We start from the raw sequence: 27,736 nt of genomic DNA, 5'->3' as shown, positions 1-27,736 counted from the left end.
CATACAATAGGTGTACTCTGATACTGTTTCAGATCTGAACTGTTTAGTTTTACCCTTCTCAACTAGGAGGGAAATAATCAGTTTCATCATCAGACAAAGTGGACAACCAAACAGATTTCTTCAACATATGCTGCCTCATTGCACACAACACAAATCAAAAAGTAAGCAGACACCACATGGCCATTTTAGTATAAGTTACAAATATCATATCAGCTAATAAAGCCGGAAAGCTGTTGTCCGTCAGGATCTACAGATAAAGTCATGCCTGAAGAGAAATGCACACAGCAGCTCATTATTTATAAATCAGAATGTTTTAATATGTATAAAAACAACAAGAAAGACAACACACACACGCGCGCACACACACTATCAGGGTACAAGCGATCTATACATGACGGCTCCTACAGAGACAGAGGACATGTGATATCTACTGTGACGACTCAGCTGCTTCACGCTCTCCTTGTCAGCTCCTGTGTGTGATCCAGGATGAGGGGGTTCCCTGTGACGCTGTGCTCTGGTCGGGAGTGGAAACAGTCTGTACACCAAACAAGCTGCTCACTCACAGTCTGTACATGACATCAGGATTTGTGTCCCTTTGTTTGAGCCTACTGGTGCTCCTCCACAAGTGTACACAGCAGTGATCAGTCCATCCCACCGATGTCATGCTGTTTGTACGACTGTGAGACCAGACTCCCTGCAGAAAAACACAATGCTGTCAGATGGATACATCATGAACAATAAAACACTACTTACATGTTAAACCACTGTCAAATCCCATATAAATAGCAGCAATCCAGTTTCGGTCATGTCTCAAATTATAGTTGGCAAAAAGAAAGACACTGAAACAGGAGTGGCAGTAACTGTACTTAATGTTTTACTTTGTAAGTTCAGTTTAATACTTATTCCCACAGCACAACAGTCATGTCATACTCACCACTCTCAGAAATGTAATTTTGATTCACAAATTAAATCTAATCACGTCCACTTTGTCATTGTTTGTATCATTAATAACTTACTGTTGATAAGAATTTACTCTCATTGTAGATTTTTAAAGCCCCCGAGGGCCTTTTATGTTGAAATTTGAGCAGGAAGTGGTGAGTGTGGGCAGCAGAGGCACATTAACAGCATGGCAAGAATAGCTAAGTAGAGGCGTCTTGAAATGTATGGACAAAAAACAGTATTCTTGGTAAAGAAGAGGAAGTGAGACTGTCAAGAGTGGTGAGTAATGATATTTGTCTCTATCTTTGTACTGAATAAAGTGCAGCAGGACTGTACTGGCGACTGGATTTATCAAGGCACCGGACAAACATGGAGGAAGCATTGACTTTGACTCCTTTAACAAGATGACTATCAGAAAACAAATAAAATTTGACTTGTACTTATTAAACAATGAAAATAAGAAAAGAAAATGCCCTAGTCCTCTACGTTTTTGAGAATTTATGAAAACTTGATTCTATTAACATATTGCAAATTTTAAAATTATGAGGAGATGATTAACCTAATTTGCCATTAAGACTGGACTCAGGGATCAAACAGTTGGCTCTATCCAGACTTCAGAAATACATCTACAAATTGTCTGTTTAATCTTTACAAGTCAGTGTAACGACTGTGTGCAGTTTCTTTCAATTGCATTTACTAATTTTCACTATGACTTTATTAATAAAATAAGTAGAAGCAAAATGATGCTATGAAAAATCAGCATGTAGCTGACATACACTGGTTTTATAACCTATAAATGTAGTCCTGTACATAAAGGCATGCTCACTGTAAGAAGCACATTTTAAAACGAGGAACATCTAAATCCATCCTGCACACCTGCAGAGTCATGCAACCATTAACTTTTATTTGGAGCTCAAAGTAAGACGTATTCAGACATTAACACAGACTGAAACATGAACAGTGAGACCCCACATCTCTCCAACACGCAGACAGAAAAGACAGAACCTGAGCAGCGCTGCTGCAGACAAACGTTTATGTCACATGACAAGCCCAAGGAGCGAGGTGGGAGAGGGAGCAGGAGGGTCAAAGGCCAAGCAGGAAGTAGATGTAGACTAGCCAACTAGCCTGCAGGGAAACAAGCTGCACCATCCCACCATTAGCCACATCAACACCCATTTGCCAACCACAATCCAACTTCGCCAAAGTTTAAATGACAGCAAATTAGTCAGAGTGAGGCTGAGGTTAGCAGAGGTTAAACAGTCATAAAGCCACAGTCTGGGAGAAATCAAACTTTGTAGAAACAGGAGTTATAACTGGAAGTTCCTCTTCAGTGAAACCACCTGTGCCTCTGAGGACAAACCGCTTGTTTCTAATGACGTCACTGTTTCACTCAGATGTGGACGAGTGATGACAGAATTACACTTTTCCAACCACAGGACTGTATGGGAGTAAATTTAAAATATTTTTGATTAAAATTGATTGTTGAAACTGTCAAGAAAAGTATCATGAACTCTAAATAGTTTCAATGGGTGGGTGAGGGGGATGTCATACCATATCGTTCATGCTGACATATTTATGTCATGACTATGTAGCAACACCTGCATAGCTGGAAGCAACTGTAAAGGTGCTGAAAGCTTTGCTGTGGCAGTCACAGTACTGGGGGGTGGGGGGGGGGGGGGGGGGGGGGGGGGGGGTTTAGCTCCCCCAGTGACAATCAGAGTCAGATATCTATTGTTATTGCAAACATTTGTCACAATATACGCCACAGATGGGGTGGTGTTTAGCTCAGTTGGTAGGGCACCCGCCCCACATGTTGAGGCTATAGTCCTCACTGCAGGCGGCCTCGGTTCGAATCCCGCATCCTGCGGCCGTATACTGCGTGTCATTCCCCCCCTCTCTGGTTCCCATTTCCTGTCTCTCTCTCTCTCTCTCTCTCAACTCTACTGTCCATTAAAGAAAAAATATATATTAAAAAAAACAGTATGTAATCCACGTTCTTGTCAGTGTTGATAGTTGAGCTCTGGACTAATAACCCCATTATATATTTGGTGATAACTGGTCAAACTAAATGATTTTAAGTCCTTTCTTAGGCCCCATCCACACGAAAACGCGGCTTCACTGAATCCGATCTTTTTCTTAATCGTTTTGAAAAAAATCTCCGTAAACGCGGCATCGTTTTCAGAAATATCTGCGTCCACACTGATCCAGTGAAAACGACCCAAAACGCTGTAGTACCTACATACTGCAGGCGTGTGTGTGTCGCTGCAGCGCTGCCTGCCACACATAAACACTTAAAGGTCCCATATTATGCTGTTTTTCAACTATTTCACATGGTTCTAAGTTGTCCAACCATTTTTTTTTCCTAGTGTATTGTCTCCAAATCAATCTGCAGCTCTACATCTCAGTAATCTAAAAGTGTCTCTCCAGAGCTCTCCTGAGAACGAGCCATTTCTGTGTCTGCACCTTGAAATGCAAATAAGATGTGCAAACCACGTCCACTCCACAGCTGTCACGGGCAGGGGGTGTGGTTTTTAATCATCACTGATCATCATATTTACTCTGACACGACTCCCTGTCAACATTTAATCCATGTTTGAGTTTGAATACAGCGGGGACTTCTTCTATTGAATTACAGCGGGGACCCCGTCTTCTTCAGCTGTCTTAAGTGTTTATGTGTGGCAGGCAGCGCTGCAGCGACACACACACTCCACACACACGCCTGCAGTATAGGTACTACAGCGTTTTGGGTCGTTTTCACTGGATCAGTGTGGACGCAGATATTTCTGAAAACGATGCCGTGTTTACGGAGATTTTTTTCAAAACGATTAAGAAAAAGATTGGATTCAGTGAAGCCGCGTTTTCGTGTGGATGGGGCCTTAGTGTAATTCAATGAAACACTGGTCCCGTGAGCGTTTTGTCCTCTGACCTTCAGACTGTGGCTTTACAACAAGTGGGGGTCTAACAGTGAGCTGAGTGGTTGGGAGGGGTGGGAGTGGGGGGTTGGTGTTGGGTGGAAGCAGTTCAGGGGAGGATGGGGGTGCTTTGGAGACAGGCTGGGTTGGTGGGGTGTCAGTCAGACTAGCAGGGCAGCAGGACTAACAGAGCTCCCAGACTCAGCAGCAGCAGCAGCAGCAGGGGCGGTGGCGTGCTTACCTGTGGCCAGGCCCCCCTCTGCCCTGCCCTTCATCCCTCCTCCTCCTCCTCCAACTCCAACTCCAACTCCAAGTCCCGGGCCAGAGCTGCCCAAGGCTTCCACAGGAAAGGAGGGCCGATCGCCCCTGTAGGGCTTTGGCCTGAAGGGGAAGTCTTTGTCTTTACCTTTGGAGCCTTTGGGCCGACCCGCTGCCTTCTTCTTGGACTTGCCATCGCCCTTTACACCAAGCAGGGGGTGCACCTCTGAGGAGAGAGGGGACAGATCAACCATCAGCTGTGTCAAAATAAAGCAACATCTAATGTTCTCATATGCTAAGACACACATGATACACTGATATATTACCTCTGCAAATCCTCTCACATTCAATTCCAGTATCATGCACATTTCTACAGCACTAACTCCAACATTCATATCACACACATCTCAAAAACACACTTTTTCTTTTCAACACAAAAATCATTACACTGCAGGATGTTATCTGCCTAAAGACTAAACACAAAGTACAGCTGAAGATGATGGTAATGTCAATAATCAATAGTTTTGCTCATATAAATAAAATTCTCACATGAGTCAGTGGCCTGGATGAAAAGTTAAGGCATCAACCATTTTCCTAGGACACTTGAGGGGACTATTAATTTCTTTACCGACAAATTTGTGTCAATCCTTTGATGAGATATTTTGCTGTGTGAAATTTTTCACCTCATCATTACACTGCAGAAAAAGAGGGTCACCAATATCATTAGAATTTATTTTCTATGATTTATATTTTCTTTTTCTTGTTATTAAATTTATGGCAATCCATCTAATAGCGGTCGAGACATTTTAGACTGATTTCGGAGTGTGGTTAAACCGACCGATACTGCGCTTTCCTCTCTCACCATCACTGGGCACCCCCTGCAGTTCTATTGTGGTGGTGCGGGCTTTCTTTTTGGCTGGGCCTCCCTCAGACGAAGGTTGCCGTTGCTTCTTGTCGCCCCCGGCCAATGCGTCCTCTGGGGCAGAAGTCTGCACAGAGGCATCCGGTGGGGGGCCGAATGGGTTTTCCTCTGGATCCTCGACTTCAGGTGCGATTGGCAGGTACAGCAATGCCTTATAGTCCTCCAGCTCCTCATCACTACAGGACACATACACAGACCATAAACAATGAATACACACTAAAAGTAAATGCTGATAAAATAGACACTGAATAAAATGAACAAAAATGAAAGGTATTATCAAAATCAATCAATTAAACATAGTTCCACAGATTAACACAGAACAAGTGCTGCAGTTAGAAATGCCTGGTTGACTTTCTCAGACCTAATAATCACAATATTTCTGAGCTGAAGGTCTGAAACAAGACAGAACTGGTTAAGTTGCAACTGTTCTCCATGCTCTTGCAAACTGCTGTTAGATTGTGAGATAAGAAAACTGAGGAATGTTGAACAGTTTAGACAACAAACTCTTTTTTTTTCTCAGTTTGGGGCTGCAGAAAGTTTTGGTCTGTCCATCACTTAATGTCATGGAGATGTTGTATCTCGTAGTTGCTTTGATCATTTGGAGAAAAAAATATAAATGGGTGCATTTTCATTCTAATTCCCTTTAATCTTCCATTAAGGAGGAAAATGTATGAAAAGAGATGGATGACAATGAAGTTGAAAACTTAACTTGCTTCACTAATAGTTTTTTTCCACCCCAATAGCTTGCTTCTTCACTGGGAGGTGGCATTTTCTAAGACCAACTCTTTAAGATGTAATTGGAAAGCTGACAGACTGCACTGTCAAAGCTTGTCATCTTGTTCTTTCTCACCTGCTGCAAAAAGCAACTATGGGATCGACAGTGGTGACGTCCACCTCTTCATCCTCTGCAGCGTCTGCACCTGCAACACCAGCACAAGGTAATGTCAGAGACATCCAGCTACACCCAGTAAAACCAATGAGACCAGTGCAGGTGGAGGACCTCATACAGCCAGCAGGCTCACGATTATCTAATAAACTACAGTTTAAAGACAAATTATTCAGGGCGAGTATACAAGAGAATATTTTCTTTAATCACTAGTCAATATCTATTGTATTTACAGGGATACATTTAAATACTGTTTAAACAAGAACAATCACAGGCTCTGTGTGTGCTACCTGTCTGCTCAGGTTCGCTCTTGTCTTCATCCTCGATGTCAAACTCAGACTCTCGCTCCTCGTACTCCACATTTTCATCCAATTCTTTGAAGTCTGGAGCAAATGCACTCCAGTTTTCCTGAGGACAAACAAGGGGTCACAGGTCAGTTAACTCAAAATACCATGTTACAAATGTTTGACCAAGAACAAGAAGCCAAGTTCTTGATTTTGAATATAACAAACATAAACCAATATAGATGTCAGTGACACTGTTCCTTCATGTACATCCAGCATTTACCATCATTGTCAACTTACCACTTGGTTCTGAGCCCAGATGGACACTACTCCGCTGGAGATGGAGGCAATAATTGGACGGACAGGATGCCACTGAAGAGAGGTCAAAGGTTAGATGGTTAAGAAATTTGCTTGAGAACAATACATTACCTCAATATCACTGATAATTCATCAACACAAGTGTTGTGTCGGGGGTTAAATGACTCCATTGTGCTCTGTGCAGTCCTTACAGCAACATCCAGCAGCAGCTCTCCTCTGGTCCCATGCAGGATCTTCACTAAGTTGCCGATGCTCTTCTCCCAGATGTAGAGGGCGTGCTGCCTGGCTGAACCAGCCACGATGTACTCACCATCCCCAGAGAAACAACAGCGCTTCCATGGAGTCCTGACAATGACCAGATAGTACACTTCCATTTTCAGTTTGACAAATGAATAATGTAAAAATAAATACTATCTCTCTTAAAACAGACAGGATGGGTATTAATTGAATTTTTGTCTATACAAAGAACAATTAGTGGGCACTGAAATTCAATATTATCAATACACAATTGTCCCATGTTATTTCCAACATTTAATATTCAAAGTCAGCAACACATCCACCAGCCAAATTAGAAGCAGAATCCTGCGGTGGTGTAGTGTACCTGTTGACCAGGTCCTGTAGTTTCTGCATGGGTTCAGGTTCACCATCTCGACCACAGGTCAGTATCTCCCTGCCGTCATACACTCTGATGATCCTGTCTGCTGTGTTAATGAGGAAGCAACTGCACAGAAAGCAAGACAGGTGAAATGAGAAAAAGAGGAAAAGGAAGCCCGGGTCATTTAATTCTGTGTACATAGTGTAACGTAGATCTGTTCAACAAACAACATGAAATCAGATTAGGTGTGTCACGGAAACTCTCACCTGCCCTTGCGTGCAAATTCAATGGATTTGATGGCAGTTGTGTTGCTGGTGCCAGTGGTCACTCTGAAGGAGGCCACCAACTCCTGAGTGTTTGTGTTCAATACCAGGATCTGTCAGAACATAGTGGGAGAGAAGACAGTGAAGGAAAACAGCAAAAACACTGGATGTCATTCACAAAACACAAACAGCTTTCAGGGTATGTGATATAAAACATTCGGTAGATTTATCTCCATCTCCTTCATCTTGTGCTGTCTTAGAGCGCAGTGAATGTGAATAAACGTTGTACCAGGAAGACAACTACACTATGGAGACCCACCTTTCCTTTGGCATTGCCGGTGTAGATGTACTCGCCCCGTCGGTCAAAGGCAGCCACCACATTCAGATCTGAGTCATCGTCCACAGGCAGGACAACATGTTTGGAGTCCGACAGAGTCAACAACACTGGTGCTGACTTCATGGGACATACAAGCACCTTGTCCCTAAAACACAAAAAGTAATTTGTTTAAAAGTATAAAATAGCAAAGTATATTGGCTTGTCACTGATCAAGATGGATTAAATTGGAAAAATTCTTCAGGGGAGACCGACAGCTAAATCGCTGTAACATTGATGGTTTGGTCACTCACATGTCTCGGGGGTGGTACTGCAGTTTCAGGATGGGTGAGGGGAATCGAAATCTCTGGTCACAGTCTCCAGAAAGGACGTCCCACTGTGAGACAATGTTGTCTGTGGAGGCACTAACAAGCTTGTGACCGTCTCGACTCCAGCTGCACATGCACAAACACACAAACAAAATTATATAGCATTGTGTAGCTAGTCATTAAAATGTCATTTATGGTTTTTGTTGCAACCCTCTCTGGGATCTCTCATTATAGCTGGTCACATAGCACAGCAACCATTAACCTCTATTTATTAGGGCCACGGGGCAATCGCACCAAGCACTGGCCCCTACAGCTATGAAATAGCATTTAAGTCAATGGGAGAGGCAGAAAAAAAAGAGACTCCATTTAAACTTGTAAAAACTGTAGATAAATGTCTTGTGAATTGGTGTATAAATCCAAATTTTGATAGGTATTTAGTTTTTGATCAATCCCTGTTCAATGACCATGATCATCTTTGGAGAAATTATGAGATTATAATGGAACGTTGTCAGAGTGTGTGACATCATCGCTTAGAGTGGGAGATGTCGTCTGAAATCGTCTGAAACTTTTCTCTTTCCACACTCCTCGCGGACACAATTTACAAAAATACCAAGAATTTCTTAGAGAAGCAGAACGGACCTGTTTTAAAGTGTCTCCAAAATATTTACTGTAGAAACACCAAAATCACACCAAATTGTTCAGGAAGTTCTGTGTTTTTTTCTGAGCTACAGAGTAAGCCTAATGCAAGACCAGTGCAGCGACAGAAAATCGCTCTTTTTCTCCACGTTTCTATCTGCCTCAGCCTGGGTTGCCTCAGTCGTCATTGACAACCACCTCAAGGTGCCGTGGTAACCTCTGAGCCTCCAGCCAGAGCCACAGTTTATCTGTCTCTGTCAAACAAAACCACACAAACATGTGCGCGCGTTTGCGCACGCATTCCTCTACCACACGCACGTATGCACACACACATGCGCGTGCACTCCCTTACCACTCACACACACAGGTAACTTTATGTGATTTCAGTTCCTCCATATCAGTGAAAGATGATCATGTGTCTGTCTGATTAGCTCTGCCTTGACCTTAAGGTCATGGGTTTGATTCCCATGTTGACAGAGATGGTATGCCCAGCAGTAGCCAGTAAATGCACTGGCAGGGCAGAAGGAGTTCATTGAACAGAGGATTAACATGGGATGTTCAAAAGGCACCAAAGACCCTACACATTGTATGATGTGCCTCACCATAAGGAGCAGACCGGGTGGATGTGTGCACTGATGATTTTGGCGATGCCCCGTGTGAGAAAGTCCCAGATGACGATGCGACCATCGTTGCAGCCCACAGCCAGCAGGGTGCCCCAGCGGTTGAAGGTGCAGGTGAGGGCCATGCTGATGCAGTCCAGGGTGCCATCTGCCTCCTGACAATAAAAACAACAACAGTGGAAACAAGAGCCAACATTTGTAAGTACAGCAATGAAGTAGCTTAGCACATGATCCATCTGAATATGTATTGGGGAGATTTTTTCAGTGCAAGAATACACAATACGTTTGGCTTACCTCTGGATAGTTCTGCCCAAACGACTCTAGAAGAGGAAAACCCAAGACACAGTGATAAGAGCACTTTAAAAACAGCTATCATACCAGAGAGTGCACTCAAGTGACAGCTGTCCCAGAGACACAACACACCCAACCCTTCACACCTTTCACTTTCATAGATTATGTGAGGCAAAGCAGAGAAGTCAAGCTTTGAATCAATATAAGACACTTCTCTCACACCCTCGATTTGCACAATAACAAACTCGCCAAGAAAAACATTTGGCCAGGTGGGAAATATAATAAAGCTCCTCTATCCAAACCTTACCAAATTAGATGCATATCAAAACCAACTTTATATCAAAACTTGGCAAAACTCGGACGACGTTATCATAAAAACTGCAATATTCAGGGTCTGTCCTATATTCTGCAGATCAATTACTCCGTACACATTTGAATCGTTTCTTAATAGTTGTGTTACCGCCTTTCATGTGAACTAGCTGTACATTGTTTACACATCACCAGTGTAAGTTGCTAAGGTTAAGAGAGCACATAAGAGCCGCGGTAACAACCAGCTAACTTACAGGACATTTAATTCAAATACAATGAAAGACAATGTATCGAGGCTAACGTTAGCTAACTGACGAGCTGCTCTCGGGTTAAGAACAAGCGTTTACAGATAACAATTTATCAGCCTCCATTGATAAGTTAAGAGCCCAGTGTAAACAATACGTTTAACAAGACGCTAACGGAGTAGTTATAATAATTAATGTGATTTTTATTGTAACTTGAATCAGCTGCTGTTAACGTGCTAGGCTAACGTACAATGCTAACCATAACAAGCACAGGACGAGTATGAACGAAACAGAAATCAAAGAAATGTTTTTTGTTAGTTACCGAGTAGTTCTAGGTTCATGGCTGGACGAGGGAAGATCCAAAGCTCCCTAATAGCCTGATTTTAATTTATATTTTACAAAATTACACTCGTATTTACTTCGGCTGCTACAGCCGAGAGACTGGCGCCGAGCTTCCTCTGAGGACCCCAAACAATGTGTCTTTGACTGTGCCTGAACAAAATTGGTTTTGATTCAGTGAAGTAATTAATTCTCCTGAACTGGGTAATGATGATATATCAAACAATTATTAATGCAATCAATGTATTTAGTTTATTTTAGACGTGATTAATAATTATTTCTAAAAATAAAATAAAATAAAACAAGAATTTATAAGATAGATTACTTACACACAATACATTAATTTGAGAATAATAATCATCATCATTATTATTGTCAATTATTATACATTTTTATTTTGTGTATTGTAGTGGTACCAGTGCCAAATTTGAACTCTAATTTAATTCTTAATTATTGTTGCATAGTATAATATAGAATGATAAAGATTATTTGTCATATTGTGCATCATTGGTGGCCTCTGCTCAGGGACTACATAGAAAATAGCTTTTGGTTGTATATAGTGCAATCTCTAAGTATCTGTTCTGTAAGTATCTGTTCAAATAGAAATAGATAATGAAATAAATAAAATAATGATCACTATTTATTAATTAATAATGTAGTGAGTTGTGTCAATAAAAATGATACTGCCATGTATAGTTTTCTATGTGCACTGAATTTAATGCATTAGGATTTAGGATTTCATAATAATAACAATAATTCCTGAATATGTACAGAAGTAAATCCAGCCCCTACGGCAGGTTTATGAAGTCTATTGTGCTGTGCTGTGTTGTGAAGTAAAGGTGCTGCCAACATCACCATGCAGCACCTGACCCTTGACTCGTGTCTCCACACTATCACTGACACCAAGGCTTTATACGTGACTGTATTCAGACCAGCATGTGAATCCATATGCGTGTTGCATTTCTCACTTTACATCACAGTTTCACCCTACATTTACATGGAGTATCAGAAACACCCAGACACAGAAAACACAGACCCCCCTCACACCAGCACAACTGGTGGTGCCTGATGATGCAGGATCCGGGGATGGATCCGGAGCTGGAGCTTCAGCAAACGCCCACAAGCGATTTCCGGTTTTCACAATAAAAGCCCTCAAAAGATGATGAAAACCCTCGTTTTACTTTACATTGGAGGAAAGCACCAGCCTATTAAAAAAAGAAAGAAAAAAAATCATCATATTCATTTCCTGATTTAAAAAAAAACATGTTTCATTAAAAAATAAAAAATAAAGTGTAGAAATATATGCAATTTAGATAATCTTTCATTGACATGGAGCTTCAGATCATGAGACAAATTCTGAATTTTTTATATATATACTTTATTTTTTAAGTGTTTCAATGTTAAATGTTGCCTTTTGAGTTTAGGTTTTGTCTTCACTGCAAATTCTGATTTACACTGTCAAATGTTTTTACTGTCACTCTTGAGGGTTTTAATTTGAAGAGTCGGAGCGGAAGTGCAGTGCGTTCCAGTGAGTGTACGTGTATTTTGTACGTGTATGTGTGTGTTGTATGTGTGTGTGTGGGGTGAAGGCGCCACGTCGGCAGATCCATCAGGCTGAAAAGAGCTGCGTAGCTGTGTCTGTAACTGTGAGTGAGCACAAGTTCAGAAAGCTGCACGTTAACACGATAAAGACGCGTAAACGGAGCCGAAGGAGCGAGAGCAGCAGTTCGTTTCTACCCGGAGAGAAAATATCATTTAATAAGAGCAAAGAGTTCAGCTCCGAGGCTGAAACAGAAGCTGCTCCAGGCTCAAGTTTCTCTGCCAGGTGTGTTGGTGAGAGAAACACGGGGAACAATGGTGAAGGTAAGCACTCAACAGCAGCTTTTTTTATCTTCATTTTAAACCATAAAATGTGTAAAAATGTGCTTCACAAACTGTCTTGAAAGGGGTGGGATTGTAACATCACGCAAGTTGCATGACTGTGGTTTTGTAACACTGAGCTATGTGAGTGATGATGTGGAGTTATTAAAAACTGGCCTTTTTATTTTATTAGTTTAAAACCAGCAGTAGCTACTCCCACCGGACCTGTTCGCTTTCCTTGAAAAAAGTATAATAAAGTCCTGAGCATTAAAGGAGGCGTCACAGCCTCTTGCAAATGTTTCTCAAACTCTGGCCCAGCAGTGCTTACAGTTAAAATGGAAAATTAAAACATTAGATTTGACTCCCAGTTCCAGCAGCAGCATTTATCAGAAACACAGATAACCTGCTGCAGTATTAGCTCTTAACCTTGGGATTGGGGCCCTAAGGAGAAAATGTGGGGGGTGGGGGTGATTAATATTAACAACATGATATTTTGTAACAACAATAATGAAAGAGCCTTGGTTTAGTTGCAGTGTTTACCACTGTGCAGCTTCACATCCACTTGTGTAAAGAGTCAGGCATCTTAATTTGAAGGGTCACAGGTCAAAGAGGTTAAATACAATGACCTGCAGCTTGACCATCAGTGCACTGGATCTCCTAGTGCTACAGCCACATGGTGAGTATTTCTTACAAGTGATCAAGTTTTGTATTCTAAAATATAACACATGCTCAGAAACCATTGTGTATCATCATGTCATCATTAATGACAGAGAAAATGGTGGAAGTCAAGGTACAATGTTATTTAAAATATAAATAAAAATGCAAGTGCACTCAAATAGATACATGTGCACAAAAGAAATAACAGATATTGAATAAATTCTACCAGTTAAGTTTAGATAAATAAATTAGCTGGATCATCTTTAGGACATCTCTAAAACAGAGGCTTGAGGCAGATTATTGTGCCTGCAATTCAGTTAAAATAACTCCATACTCTTGCAGAGAATGACAGGGAATGAAGCAGCTCTCCCTTCATATCTACAGTATATTAACATGTATAAAATCAAAAGAAGTGGATTCAACCTAAAACCTTGCGGCACACTGAGATGTACACAACTTTTTTGACATCTCATACAATCAAAATACAAATAGGCAAGTCATCCAGGGTCATGTAAGCTGAATTTGTGTTGAAGCTTAAACACATTTAGTTGATTAATTGCTTTATCCACTGATTTGAAAATGAGACGAATGACTTAAATAGTCCATCAAATGTTTTCTTTCCCAGGCAAATTTCCAAAAATTCAAATTTCTGTGGTTTCATCATGTGAACATGCTGCAATGGTTTTTAACAGCCTCTCAACTAAACATCTGAATCACTGAATTGAAAGATCCTGTTCAGGATTGTTTCTGTGGTTGACACAACTTCACTGGGTATTTCAAACATATTGGAGGTACTTTTAGACTACAGCTTAGACTACTACTTTAGACTCCCAGCACTGATAACAGAATGCTTATTTAAAAGTTATCTTATCTTCATCTTGAAATCTGGATAGATCTGATCAGGGGTTAATACTATAGTGTAGTTGATTTCAGGGTGTGACAGGTTTTATTATGCAGAGTAAAGAAAGTCTGGGGTTTTCCTGTGTTTTCCAGAATGTGAACAATGCTAACGTGGAGCCCCAGCCTGGGACCAGCGTGGCCCTGGACGAAGCTGAACCCACCTACAACCAGTCTGCAGAGGGTATGTATGATGGCGAGGCCCCCCCACCCCACTCCGCCTCCCCTGGGCTGCGACTAAACATCAGCAGGGAATATGGTGCAATCTGTGCTCACATGTTGCCCACTGCTATTTCAGAAGCAGGCTGGTTTGTCAGGGGAATATGTTTGTTTGTGTAAGAGCGGCTGCAGCTCCAACCTGCTATTTGTGTCCAAACACACAGTGAGACGCCGCTGTGCACCAGTTTAGTCCACCGCGTCCGCGCCGCTCTCAGTCAACACCATCATAATGTTGTTGTTGGATGAAGCGTGATTCTGTTCAGCATTTCCCATCAGGTCGGGTGACTGTTTACTCACCGGGTGACTTGTAGAGATGAGACCCCCTAAGGGCAGTGTCGAAACAAAAGCCTGGTTTTATTAAAGAACCTACGTGTTGTTGTTCTTCAGCCATGCCAGCAACAGGGCTCCAGAGGTGAGAAGTAAATCCACCACTTTAGTCCAGACTGAAAACTATCAGTTCTGTCCCACCGATGGATCAAAGTTTTAACTTCTTCAGGCAAATAAGATGGACAGATTGGACAGGCTGTCCAGACAGTCAGACGTCAAATCCCAATAACTCCAGTGACCAACCATTTGGTTTCTAAACAAAACCTGTAAAACTCTGATGGCCGTACTGTCTGATCATGCTAATAACTAATACAAAGTCATATTTGCTGATATCAAGTGAAAACTAAGGTATCGAGCCTGATTATATACCTGATGAACACATGCATGATATTTAGCTCAAAGCATGCCTGTGTCTCACAGCTCCAATCCCATTTCTACAGATTAGCTCTCTCCCACATCCGCAGCCTTCTGTTTTGTGTATTCATGTCAGGGGTTGAGGTGCCCTGGTTCTCTTTGAGCTTAGGGGAATGGTAGCAGTTCAAGTGAAAAAAAATTTCGGACAAAGAGGTACGACAGATTTCCAAGGTACAGAAAGATGGATGCACAATAAGTCACAGTCAGTCTTGTGTCCATGTATTATGACCCCATTATTCACAGAAAAGTTTTCATAAAATCTCTGGTATGCTAGTATTTCTTTAACTAATAATACTTATTAATACTAATTTTTACATATTTGAGAAATGGGATTAAGTAAGTCTTGCCAATCACTGGCAGCACATGGGAGCTACTGAACAGTGAGAACTGACCAGGACGTGTGCCACAGTGTCACTGTCCTCAGGACCAGACGGCAGGAAAAACTGTGTTCACTGAACTGACAACTATCAGAAATTCAATGGATGCATCAGCTGATTAGCTATATTTGTTTGTGTGTGTCAATAAATCCCACATGCAGATCAAAACCAACAAATTGATCACGTATCCTGTATGAATCTAAATCATGATAGATCTCATTCCCCTGCATCCCAGAACTGCACTGTTGTCCAGATACGATTAAAAATACATCAGTGATTCACACTTTTGCCACGATTACCATTAACAGACTGTAGTTTATTCTGATTCTTCTCCTGCCTCAGGAAAACGTGCTATCTAGAGCAAAATGTGTATCGATAAAGCACATGGCTGAAAATAGTTCCCAAGAAATTCACTGTTTCCTCCAGTTTCACTGACATTCACTTAACGTTATTTGGCGATGACCAAATAACAGAGGGGTCAGGAGGAACTGAAAAATGAACATATACATATACACAATGCCACATTAAAGTGTGTTAGGTGGCCAAATGTTCAGGTAGCACTGAAACGATTAATCGATGCTTTATCAACAATTATGCCGATAACTGATCAATTTGTTCTGCCTCTGTCATACATGGTGGCAAACGGAGTATCTTCAGATGTTGAACTGTGAAACTGTGTCATTATTAGGGTTGCAAAGTTCCGGGAATTTTCAAAGTCGGAAACTTTCCATGGGAATTAACGGGAATATATGGGAATTAACGGGAATATATGGAAATTAATGGGAATATATGGAAATTAATGGGAATATATGGGAATAAACGGGAATAAATCAGAAATTTACTAAATTGATTGGTGAGGGTGAGTAAAATTTTACTCAACATTCATGTTTTTGTGGTTCAGTAAAATAATTGTTCATACAAGAATTAAAACTTGATAAAGTTCTACTCACAAATAAATCTGTTGAAATGTTTTTTAATTATATTATTTTGCATGGATGTCTGCTTATGACAAAACAAAATATTTACATTTATGTTTGGATATGATACAGTTTGTCTAAATTAATTACCCCAATTTCCAGTTAATTCCCATAAATTCCCAATAATTCCCATACATTTCCATAATTCCCATAAATTCCTATAATTCCCATGGAAAGTTTCCAATTTGGAATATTTCCAAAATTCCCCAGCTTAACTTCCCATGGAAAGTTTCTGGAAATTTTCCGGAAATTTACTGGAAATTTTCCACCCCTTTGCAACCCTAGTCATTATCAGTGGAAACTTTAATCTCAATGCCTCGTGTGTGTGTGTGTATTTGATCTGTTCACAGACTCCAGTAAGGACCACGTCGTGGCTCAGCCCGGCATGATGTGGCGAGTGACTGGCGGCCTCTTCAACGTCACCAAAGGCGTCGTGGGCGCTGCCGTGGGAGGCGTGGCCTGGGTGGGCGGTAAGAGCCTGGAGATCACCAAGTCGGCCGTGACCACGGTCCCGTCGATGGGCGTGGGGCTGGTGAAGGGGGGCGTGTCCGCGGTGGCCGGCGGCGTCTCCACGGTGGGTTCGACGGTAGCCAGCAAAGTCCCGTTCACAGCCAAGAGGAAAGACAAGGCTGAGTGAAGAGAGAGAGAGAGAGGGGTGAGGAGACGAAGGGATGGAGAAGACGACGATGATGATGATGGTGATGATGATGATGATGATGATGATGATGATGATGATAATGATGATGATTGATGATGGACTTGCCCCGCCTTGAGCCAACGGTCGGAGGCTGTCAGCTGACCTCCGTCGGCCAATCAGACTCCACAGTGCCTTCTGACGCCTTTTCTCGGCCTCGAACCACACCGAGATCCAGACACTTTCTGCAAACACGACTTTCAGTACCTATAAGTTCAGCTGTACGATGTTACCATGGCAACCCAGCAGGGAACACCAAGTTAATGAAACGCTTCATACAATCCTCGCCTGAGCTGGAGTGGCGTTGTGTGTCTATAACATGGACTGGTGATCCACTTCAGCGTGGGGTGAACTCCTCGATGCTGTTGAATATTGTTTTTTTGTTTTTTTTTAATCTGTTTACAATCCAGACTGACACTCTTTATCTTTTCTTCCCTCTTTCCAGTCTAGACACACATTTGGAGAAATGTATTTTCTGAATAAAGATGCTGATTTTTAGTCTTATTTTGAAATGGTTATATTGAAGTCTGCGTGTTGTGGAAAAATAAAATATTTCAACGTTGGGAAATGAGGGATCAGCGGAGTTGCTCTGTCTACATCTCTCAGTATGTCTGACCTTTAACCATTGTAAGAGCCCGGGGCGGTGTTTCTTTTTTTCTTCTTTTACGTAGCAGTCTCAAATCTGCATCTAGGACACTTCTCTGAAGACTGTACACACAATCACATGTACATCAACACTGGGCTCAGGTCATCTCCACAGCTACGTTATTGTTGAAATGTTTTGTTTTCACTTTGTCTGAAATGTTAAAATGCTGTGTCGGACCAGTTCACTTTTGTTTTGTTTTTAAAGATTTAAGGAGAAAACCTTTGGCAGCGTTTGCTTCAATGTGTGTGACGGGAAAGTGCCCAATGTTGTATAAAGCGGTCGGTCAGTGACGGTTGGACTTCACTTGACCTTTTCATCAGAGATTGGACACTGTGCTGTAGTGCAGGCAACATGTGTGAACGTTTATATGCAATATCAGCATTTCAATGCAACGTGTGTGGAGTGAGTGGGAGCAATTTGCTGACAGGACTTAACTATGTGAATGTCTTGTATGTGTGTTATGTTGTTTTTTTTCAATCCATCATTAAAGTAGTTTGGACAGTTAAATATATCTAACATACAACCTGGAGTCTGTTCTGTTGTCTCTGTTGTCTTTCTGTGTGTGAGAGTTCATGTTTAATTTCAATGTTCCTAAATATTAAATGGTGTGTGAATTGTTGATGTCTAAAAAAAAAAGTTGAATTATTAGTTTTAGTAGTAGTAGTAGTTTTTGATGGGGTCAGTCAGTCCACCACTGTAGTCCAATCTGAAATATCTTAAAACTATTGCATGGATTTTTGTTTCACTTTATTTCAAAGGAAATATAGAATAACTGTATACATCCAGAGAGGGGAAGAAAAACAGTTCATGCTACAAGATGTCATATTATCAAGCTGTGAAACAGAAAACAAATGAAAAACATATAATGAAAAAAAATAACAAAACAAAGCAATACTAAAGAAAAATCAAGTTTCACATACTGCAGCCTTCTCCCAGTGAAGATGAAGAAAACCGTAGCTGCAGGAACATTTGCCTCGATTAAAGGCAAATAGGGTTAAAATGAGAAATAAAACAATCCCAGAAGTAAACGCTGGAGGGCAGTAACACCAAATAAGACCCGTTTAACCGACTGGAAATTTGAGCACGAAGAAGAGGAGGCAGTGAACCCGGAAGTTGCGCAGCAGTCCACATGTGCAGAGACTGTACACACGCAGACACACATAGAGACGGCTTTTAATGTTAGCAGAGGAAAATAAAAGAGGTGTAATGAAAAGTGGACACGTCCTATAGCCAGTGAACGGTAAGTTGTTTTGTAACATGTGGTTTATGGTTAAAAACATGTGATTTAGGTCTAGGTTCAATGTGATTTAGGTTGTGTAACTAACGGTGTATTTAAAACTTTACTTTTTCAGTCTGTAGTACTCACATTGACATTTAATTTTTAGCCTGGTTCTGTGCCTGAATAATATATATGTATACAACTGCAGAACACAGGAGACGGTAGAGCTGCTCTTCATAACAGCTGTAAGTTACAATCATGATTAGCCTATACTTTTGTGATGATCTCCCCTCTTGTTTTGCCTGACATGTTGGGTTATCCATGGTGCTGTAATGGCTCAGTGACACTTCACTGTCTGCTTCACACATAAATTATGGTTTGGTCCAAGTAAACAAGGTGCCATCAAGTTCCCAACTGAACAGACTATTGTGCATGTGATGACTTATAGAATGAAATGAGGCTGACATGTTTTGGAGAGAACAACTTTCAGACTGAGAATCAACAATCAGTTTAGATCAACAAGATATATTCACTTGGAAATTGTGCTAACTGCAGGCTACCTGTACTTAATCATTTGCAAAGATGTACGAAGACATTTGCAATTTGATGAAATGAATGATACAATTCTGTTGTGAACATTTGCCAAGTGGTTTGGAGGTTTGTCCATGTTGTTTTGAGAATGTAATTTCTGTTTCGAAAAATTAGCCAAAGCAATGGAGAAAAACTGTAAGCTGATTGTGCTGTTGTTGCTTTTGATCAGACACAGTGAGAAGATGCTGAGTGACTCTGAGGCTGCGGAGCTGCTCTCCTTCCTGACCCCCAGTACTCGTGCTGATGTCAAAGGTCATGCCACAGGATACCTCCTGGGACTGTCAGGGCACAGGTAGGATAATAATGATGATGATGATGATTAATGACTGTGTGTCTCATGATTATTCTTAAAATTGTATTGACAAAAGATGTGTAATATTTGTGGTAACTACCCAAGTTAGTAAATTGAAGCTGCTATATAGACAATGAACAACAATAAACACTGTTAATTCAATAAAATATGTTAGAGGTTCATTACTTTACATTAATAACCATTAACCACTGACTTATATCTGCTAAATGTTTATAAATGTGCAATATTCAACTGAAAGGCACATTTCATTACAAATGAACTGTTCACCAAAGACTAGCATTGGGTTAGGGTTAGAGAACAACATCTCAACATCTCTGAAATGATTATTATTATCATAATTAGTCGTAGGAATAGTAGTAGTTTTGTGTACAGTATGTGTGGGTTTGTTGGATGCAAATGTAAATATTATGTTTTCTTTGAATATGGACTCTAGAAGAAATGTTGTTTGTGGTCTAAATTAACTGTGTTTAGTGCTGCTCATCTCTTTGGTGTTAGAGCTGAAAAGCCACAGTGAGTCATTCTCTGTTTTTGTGCATGTGTGTGTGTGTGTGTGTTTTCAGAGATGGCTGCCGCTTCATCCAATGTAAACCTGACCTAGTTGCTGCCCTTTTTGCGTTGACCTCTGACCCCTCCATTGCCATAGTGAAGGACTGTTACCACATCCTCATCAACCTGTCAGCTGACGAGACTCTGCACCAGGTGAGGCTTTAATTAACACCTAGTGATAAATTATTGATGATGAGCGACTGATCTGTGAGCATGTCCATCAAAACAAGAATAATTACCACACAGGAGGAGATTCGTGTTACAGATTTTTTTTTAAATCTATTTTATCTTAATTGTTTTTTTTACATATACAAACAATCATGATTAACATGCACACGTCGACAATAGGAGATGTTAAGGACAGTTGCAAAAGAACCCAGAGGAGCTGAATCTGGTCACTTGAGCACATTGATCAACCACATTGATCAATCCTAAGAATGGAAGAACTAGAAATATTAAAACAGAAAAAATAAGATGAAAAATAGAAATCAACATGAAAACTGATCATCATATATACTAGGGCACAAAGTAAATAATAATTTGGATTAAGTGGTTGTAATCCATGAGGATAAAATTGCAAATACAAACAAACCTTGAACAGCCTCTTCAGTGTACAGGTGCTACATTTGAAAAATTAAATGGTAAAGCACTTCATGTCATTGAACGTCTGTAGACTAAACCAAACTGTAACTGAGATGATCGACAAATAGAAGGGCAAAGTTAATAGATACTTCAGCTGGAATAATAGTAAATTTAGTAATAGTAAAGTAATATTCTCTTGGTTGTGTGTCTCACCCAGGTTTTGGTGGCAGAAGTTAAAGTTCTTCCAGGCTTGTTAAAGAACCTCGTGGATCCAGAGTACCCGTTCTCTGACCAGATCTGCACCATCCTGTCCAACCTGTCCCGTCATGAGAAGACCTGCAAGACGGTGTTTAAGGTGGGCTGCAGTCACGGATCTAGATGCTTCACATTAGGGTTAGGGGGAAGGAAGGAAAACAAGAAAGACAAGAAGACGTCAGTAGAAAACAGACTAGAATAAAGACTTAAAGCAGAAGTGAGTGATATATTTGTGTTAATATAAGTCTTAAATAGTTATATCTTCCGACAGCAATCACTTACATAGAGTGTTTGGACTGAAACACGGGTCTCTCAGTCCCTCTGCTCTGCTCTGAGCCGAAGAGAAAACATTTATCGTATCCTACAGTTTTTATCCAATGAGGAGAGAGAACGGCATGCAGGGCTGTGTGTGCAGCCAAGGAACGCCGTGAATGTGGCGACGTAGGGACGAGGACTGTTATGGTGCGTTCAAGGAAACTCGTATTTTTCCGACCGTGAAGTGGTACCAGTTCAATCTGGTACGAGTTCACCGGTCGGAAGTTACGAGTGGCCGTTATAGTGACTTTCACCGGTAAAACAGGTCGGAAAAACACGAGTGGGTTGCCTGAAACGCTACAAAGTCGTAAGTTGTGACTTGAAGCTGTAATTTACGATTTCAAAAGCCTGCCTGGAACGCAGCATTAGCGAAAACGACCGGACCACTCACTTCTGCTTTAAAGGGACAACGAGGAGTTTTGGAAAGCGAAGTGTCTTCATACTACATTACCATGAGCCTCCGCGCACACGGTGAAATTCTTGGACCGGCGCAAGACGGACGTCTTGCCAAGAATGTTTTCATTCATCACGAATTAAAGTTGAAGGTTTGAAGATGATCAGATACCGCCGTAGTTCAGACCATAAACAACGATTCGGCGGCGTTATTCTCATGACCCGCCGGGCAGCGTCCGCGCAACCAAAAGTAAGGAAATGCTGGTCGGCTCGCCCAGCATTTCCACCATTAATTAAAATAACAAAATAACGATAGAGACAAAACGATATATTTATCGAAAATGGACCCATTAACAAGTGTGGGTAACGTAGATTCATCCATATTAATGTGAGACTTTTTTATAACCAAATACAAACTCCTCGTCCCTTTAATATGGAGCCGTAGCTATAGAGTGCCTAAGTGGAAGCGAAAGTGAAGCTCGCCATGGGACCTCAATTCGGAAAAGGTCTCCATGTAAGTGAATAGGAGTCAAAATTTTATTTCATGATCCGATTGAATTATGTCATGAGAAAAATATGACCTCTACCTGTTTAAAACGTCGCATTTCATGCCAAAAAATCAGCAGTTTGTCGTAAAACAGCAACGGAAGAATGTATTTTGTGTGAAAACCGCTCCACGGACTATAGATCTGGTGTCCCACAAAAAATACGTCACCAACTGACACGGGAAAAGGCGGCATTTGGTGTGTGACGTCACCTACGCGACGTGTAGTCTTTCTGGTTACAGATTTTTCTGAATTTTATTTTACAATAGTTTTACAACAAACTGCTGATTTCTTGGCATGAAACGCGACGTTTTAAACAGGTAGAGGTCATATTTTTTTCCCATGGCACAATTCAATTGGATCACAAAATAAAATTTTCGCTCCCGTTCACTTACATGGAGACTTTTTCTGAATTGAGGTCCCATGGTGACCATTACTTCCTGCTTCTGCTTAGGCTCTCTATACCCTGTGCTTAGTGAGCTGCTGAGGTGACCAGAATAAACACTCCTGCCTGAACGCCCTTCAAAGTGCTGGGTGACAGGATTAAAAATGTTACTGTGGTGTTTGTTTAGGTCCTCCAGGAGGAGGTTGGTCTGGCCCAGCTGGTGGAGATCTTCTGCACTGAAGGTTACAACAAGAAGGCCAAGCTGAACTACCTGGCTCCTCTGCTGTCCAACCTGACGCAGCTGCCTGAGGCCAGAAGCTACATCCTGGACAAGGACAGGTGAGCCGTCAGCTAGAAGAACTGATGAGAGCTCATGTTACATATCTTAATTAAACGTGTTTCTGGCCTTGCTGCAGTTGTTCTGCTCTGGATCGGCATATAGAAACACTGAAATGCAAAATGTATTATCAGTGTGACATGAATTAAAAGCCTAACAGGGTGAATTATATTGGAGCATCAAGGCTGAGTACATCCCCTTCAAATGATCTTTACAGACTCGAGTAAAGTAGCGTCAGCAGCAGCAGTAACTAAAGGATCAATATATGATTGGCTTTGTTTTAGCTGTTCCTGTTACAATAAGATATAGTTTACCTCCACAGTGATCCTTAGCATTTGACCAGGACAAGATTCCCCACTCTGGAGAATTAATTTATCTTAAAATTAATCAGAGTATATTAGAGTAACTCGGTTGTTGTGTTTGGTTCATAGTGAGTCTGCACACAGAGCTGAACATTTCAGATTTATTCATCATTACAGTCCTGATATGTACAGAAGGCGCAGTTGAAATCTCGACCGACGGTGTGTGTGTTGCAGGTGTGTTGTCCAGAGGTTGCTGCCCTTTACTCAGTACGAGGCGTCAGCGGTGAGGAGGGGAGGAGTCATCGGCACGCTGCGCAACTGTTGCTTTGACTACGGTGAGACAGGCACACGCACACACATCAGTGTTAAAGACACAAGGTGTTAATTAATTCCACTGATTAATACTATCCAGTAAATGCACTGTCTCCTAATAATTATACATACAATTATACAGAAAGAGTAAATCAGAGGATCCAGAGAGATGCGACTGACTCTGAGCATTGTCTTTGTGAGTCTGTCCACTCTCCTGATCCCGACTTCCCTCCTCCTCTCCTCTGTCCAGTGCATCATGAGTGGCTGCTGAGTGACGCCGTGGACATCCTGCCCTTCCTCCTGCTGCCGCTGGCCGGTCCAGAGGAGCTGTCGGAGGAAGAGAACGACGGTCAGAATGTGTTTCTATGTTTAGCTTATGCTGCAAAAATACGGGTGTTACATGATATATAAATTTAAAGGGGAACTCCACATATTTTCATGCCCAAGGTAACTCATCAAGCTAATCTACCTGTGTAAACAGCACAGTGTCAGTATTATTTCTAGCAGGCTGGGTCACTACACTGTTCTTTTTAGCATAAAAAGGTTGGTCTCAAGTGGCAGTTTAAGAGCTTTTCACAGCCCAAAATAGCAAGTACAGTAATTCTTTGAGAATTTCCTGCTCACTGCCCTCCTGCCATCAAACAAAATGTAATGTCCTACTCATGTAGTGTTGATTTATTGTTATTTAAACATTTTGACATGAACTTTTAAACCGAACAACTGTGTTTTTACTCAGCCCAACCCAGAGCAACGGGGTCATGATCATGATGTGATCTCCATATCATATGTACACATATTTTTTTTCATTATTGATTTTGTGAGGAACCTTTTCCATATTTCCATAAGTCTCCTTCTGTTTCTAACTGCGAGTTTGCCCTGGGAGGTTCCACCTTTGTTATTTGCTCAAGAGCTTTAACACTATAATTCTTTGCGATCCTTTTGCAGGCTTTCAGTACGTATCCCTAAGCGAATATGAAAAGAAATGTCTTGAGTTTATTTCTGCCCGACTGCTGCTCCCATGCTTGTGCCTCTAACAGAAGTTGATGTGATGTTCAGGTCTTCCTGTGGACCTTCAGTACCTCCCAGAGGACAAGAAGAGGGAGGAGGACCCGGACATTAGAAAGATGCTGCTGGAAACGCTCACACTGGTACAAAAACTAACAGACACAGACACAGAGACTCCTGTTTTGAAATGAAATGTATTTTAGACGTGTGAAATAAAACAAAAAGTTACATTGTTTCAACAAATGAGCCAATCAAAGTGAAATGCTGAGCTCTTCACTGTTTCCCTTGTGTAGCTGACAGCCACCAAAATTGGCCGGCTGACGCTGAAGGAGAAGAATGTTTATCCAATCATGCGAGAGTTTCACCGCTGGGAGAAAGACGTGCACGTTTCAGCATCTTGTGAAAAACTGATCCAGGTACAAGGAACCTCATTATCTGATAAATCTGCAAAGGACTGAACTGGTCCATAGGCTTTTAGTCTGTTGGATGTGGATGGACGGATAGATGGATGATGATAAAATAGTTCATAAAAAAATAATGATTCTATGAAGCTAAACTAAATATTTGGGGTTTTGAACATTTAAATAGTTGATTTAAAAAATGTTTTAATAATAATTAACGTTTTAGACTTTCTCAGTATATGTATCAGTTTACTTGCTATTTAAGTTTTGAAATATTTACCTACATAGACAATCTAGAATATAATGCCAGTTCTGCCGGTTCCATTTACAAATATTTGCATCGTTGGTATTTTTCCAATGGCTCACAGTCACAGACACTCATTCATTCAAATTCATTCAAATTTAAATTTTAACACCTCAGTTAACAAGCATCAGCTTTTGCAAAATAACATCCCAGATTTAATAACACAAATATTTTTGACATGTTGAAGCAGAAAAGGCTCAGATATAAATAGTAAAAAAATCAACAATGGCCTTATTTTGTTTTAGACACAGGTTCCTAAAAAAACTTGCGGCTGTATGTTTCTGTCTGAGTGTCTTTGTCTCCATCGCCTCCCTTCAGGTGCTGATAGGTGATGAGCCGGAGCCGGGGATGGAGAACCTGATGGAGCTGGAGATTCCTGAGGATGTGGAGGTGAAACTGAAGGAGGCTGCCGTCAAAGAGCAGGAGGAGCTGGAGCAGGGGGAGCTGGAGCAGAAGAGACAAGCAGAGGAAGAGGAGGGAGAGAAAAAGCAGAACAAAGACGCAGAGCGGACGGACAAAGAACAGGAGAGTGGACTGATACAGTAAAACCTATTTTATACCTGAATCATCTCTGATGTCTGTGTCAATGGACTTTCACACAGTTACAGCTTCATTCAGACCTGACAGGACATTTACAGAGAGAGGCACGGTCCTATGACGTTGTCAGCTGCTCCACGGACGGAGCTGAGCTGAAAAATCAACATGAGTAATTATGTGAAAGAAGAAGAACATTTCTTGTTCTGTCACAGGCTGCATCAGACATGATTTTTAAAACATATTCTTTTACTGTTTGGAGCCTTAATTTATGACCATTAAGAACATTTCCTAAAGTCTGACAGTGACACATCATTATTATTCGCACCACAGGAGGAAGAATACATTTATGGTGGACTACATTTTATGTCCTGAACTATTCACAGCTCATTCAGTGTTTGTTTATTAAACTGCTTTTATTTTCTTATTTGGTGTATAAATAGGTTATTGACAAATTGATTATTGTGCTGTGTGAACATGGGAATGAAAAGTTCAGTTAAAGTGTTCAGTTAAATGTACACTGTAACTACCTGAACCTAAAAGTGACTCAGGTGTTCAACACTACAGAACAGGGCAGAGTCTGGAGATCTCACCTTCTGATTGGATGTCAGGGTTTAGTTTCTCCTTGAACTTAATTCCCACTTTAAAAAGCAGCAATTGGTTCTTCTGACAGCATCATATCATCATGCATCATGTTGTTCCAGCTTTCCTGAGATGTTTATTCATTTTCCTTAAACCGGAAACTTTGAGATCCCTGTTGTGGGTTTCGAACAGTGTTTGGCTGCAGCATGGGTTTATAAAGAGCTACCTTCAAAACATGAAAGCACATCTGTAGCTGATGGATCCTTGTTTGTTGATATGTCTTGATATGTTCTGGTGTCATCATCAGACAGTTTCATAAGGACAATTAAGAGAATAACAACACAGTTTAACTGCGGTTCATTTATGTAAGTATAATCCTCAGCGATGAGAGTTAATTTGTGAACTCACCATTGTTCTGCCTTTACCCTCTTATGAATAGAGTCTCCAGTGTAACACCAGAATAGGCACAGATGTGTTTATCATGCTATTCTTAGACCTGACACAGCTCCTCTGCTGCAATGGAAGACAATATACAAATATGTCGTAATGATGACCAGTTTTCTTATTCTTTCTTTAAAGGATTGTTTTTCTTATCTTTTCTAAGACAGAGTAAAAGGTCATTCCCTGTCATTAAGTTGTCTGTTTTTATTCCAAGAGGCAGATGTTGAATTAAGAACTTGACATTTTAAGAAGTAGAATAGAATAGAATAGAATAGAATAAACTTTATTGTCCCACAGGGGAAATTTGTTGTGGACTCAAGTGCATAGTAAAGGCTGCCTTAGACAATAAATATACCTAAAATACATATGGCAGTTTGAGATGTACATGTACACACACTCATGACACACCCAGTAAAAGGTTAAAAAGAAAACAAACAAACAGAACATCAATTATTGCACAGTCTCAAAACCATTTGGGTAATTATTCAATATGCACAATGTAGGGTTAGAGGAACCTCCTTGTCTGTGATCTGAACAGGCCCAGCAGCCTCCTCCATAGCCAGATTACACATCCTCATTCAATGAGACAAAGAATGAACCTTTATAAGTATTGCATTTCTTGTATCAGGGATGTTGGGGCTAAAGTGATGCAACTTAGACACATTCTGGATAACCATTTGTAATACAGTATTTAATTATTTAATGTTGAAAGGGAAAAGTGCCATATTCATTTTTTAAAGGCCTTTAAATTCACTAATGTGTCAAAATACATGTTTCCTTATACAACACGCATCCAAAGACTCATATACATGCTGCAAGTGACCCAATTAAAGTCCCCAACTGTAAT

The 27,736-nt window shown here is 40.9% G+C and overlaps 3 protein-coding genes across 5 annotated transcripts; 2 read left to right on the top strand and 1 right to left on the bottom strand.

Annotated features, from left to right (window-relative positions):
• Positions 1–289: 289 nt before the first annotated feature.
• Positions 290–10,577, bottom strand: rbbp5 (retinoblastoma binding protein 5). Of its 3 annotated transcripts, none has more exons than XM_083971449.1 (14): positions 10,443–10,577; positions 9,570–9,595; positions 9,258–9,430; positions 8,005–8,145; positions 7,697–7,859; positions 7,381–7,490; positions 7,121–7,240; positions 6,711–6,864; positions 6,502–6,573; positions 6,208–6,325; positions 5,882–5,951; positions 4,972–5,207; positions 4,093–4,335; positions 290–694 (listed from the first exon to the last, which is right to left on the bottom strand). In XM_083971449.1, the coding sequence occupies exons 1-14, from the start codon at positions 10,459–10,461 to the stop codon at positions 642–644; spliced, it is 1,698 nt and encodes a 565-aa protein (XP_083827575.1). In that variant the 5' UTR covers positions 10,462–10,577; the 3' UTR covers positions 290–641. The 3 variants fall into 3 exon arrangements, with proteins under 3 accessions (XP_083827575.1, XP_083827576.1, XP_083827574.1); XM_083971450.1 differs by having other exon boundaries at positions 4,258–4,335; XM_083971448.1 differs by lacking the exon at positions 290–694 and having other exon boundaries at positions 3,835–4,335.
• Positions 10,578–12,045: 1,468 nt separating this feature from the next.
• On the top strand, positions 12,046–18,032 carry LOC310985452 (transmembrane protein 263). The gene is made up of 3 exons (XM_083971049.1): positions 12,046–12,322; positions 13,970–14,057; positions 16,538–18,032. Exons 1-3 carry the CDS (start codon positions 12,314–12,316, stop codon positions 16,822–16,824), a joined length of 384 nt encoding a protein of 127 aa, XP_083827175.1. The 5' UTR covers positions 12,046–12,313; the 3' UTR covers positions 16,825–18,032.
• A 585-nt stretch (positions 18,033–18,617) lies between these two features.
• Positions 18,618–27,663, top strand: hgh1 (HGH1 homolog). The gene is made up of 10 exons (XM_083971045.1): positions 18,618–18,767; positions 19,507–19,629; positions 20,211–20,349; positions 20,996–21,133; positions 22,859–23,010; positions 23,545–23,645; positions 23,873–23,971; positions 24,679–24,770; positions 24,921–25,043; positions 25,651–27,663. Exons 2-10 carry the CDS (start codon positions 19,520–19,522, stop codon positions 25,876–25,878), a joined length of 1,182 nt encoding a protein of 393 aa, XP_083827171.1. The 5' UTR covers positions 18,618–18,767; positions 19,507–19,519; the 3' UTR covers positions 25,879–27,663.
• Positions 27,664–27,736: the final 73 nt, after the last annotated feature.

This window comes from Trachurus trachurus (assembly GCF_905171665.1).
Source record: "Trachurus trachurus genome assembly, chromosome: 5".
NCBI lineage: Eukaryota > Metazoa > Chordata > Actinopteri > Carangiformes > Carangidae > Trachurus > Trachurus trachurus.
The sequence above is the reverse complement of the archived record's forward strand: the minus strand, read 5'-3'. Positions and strand labels throughout refer to the sequence as shown.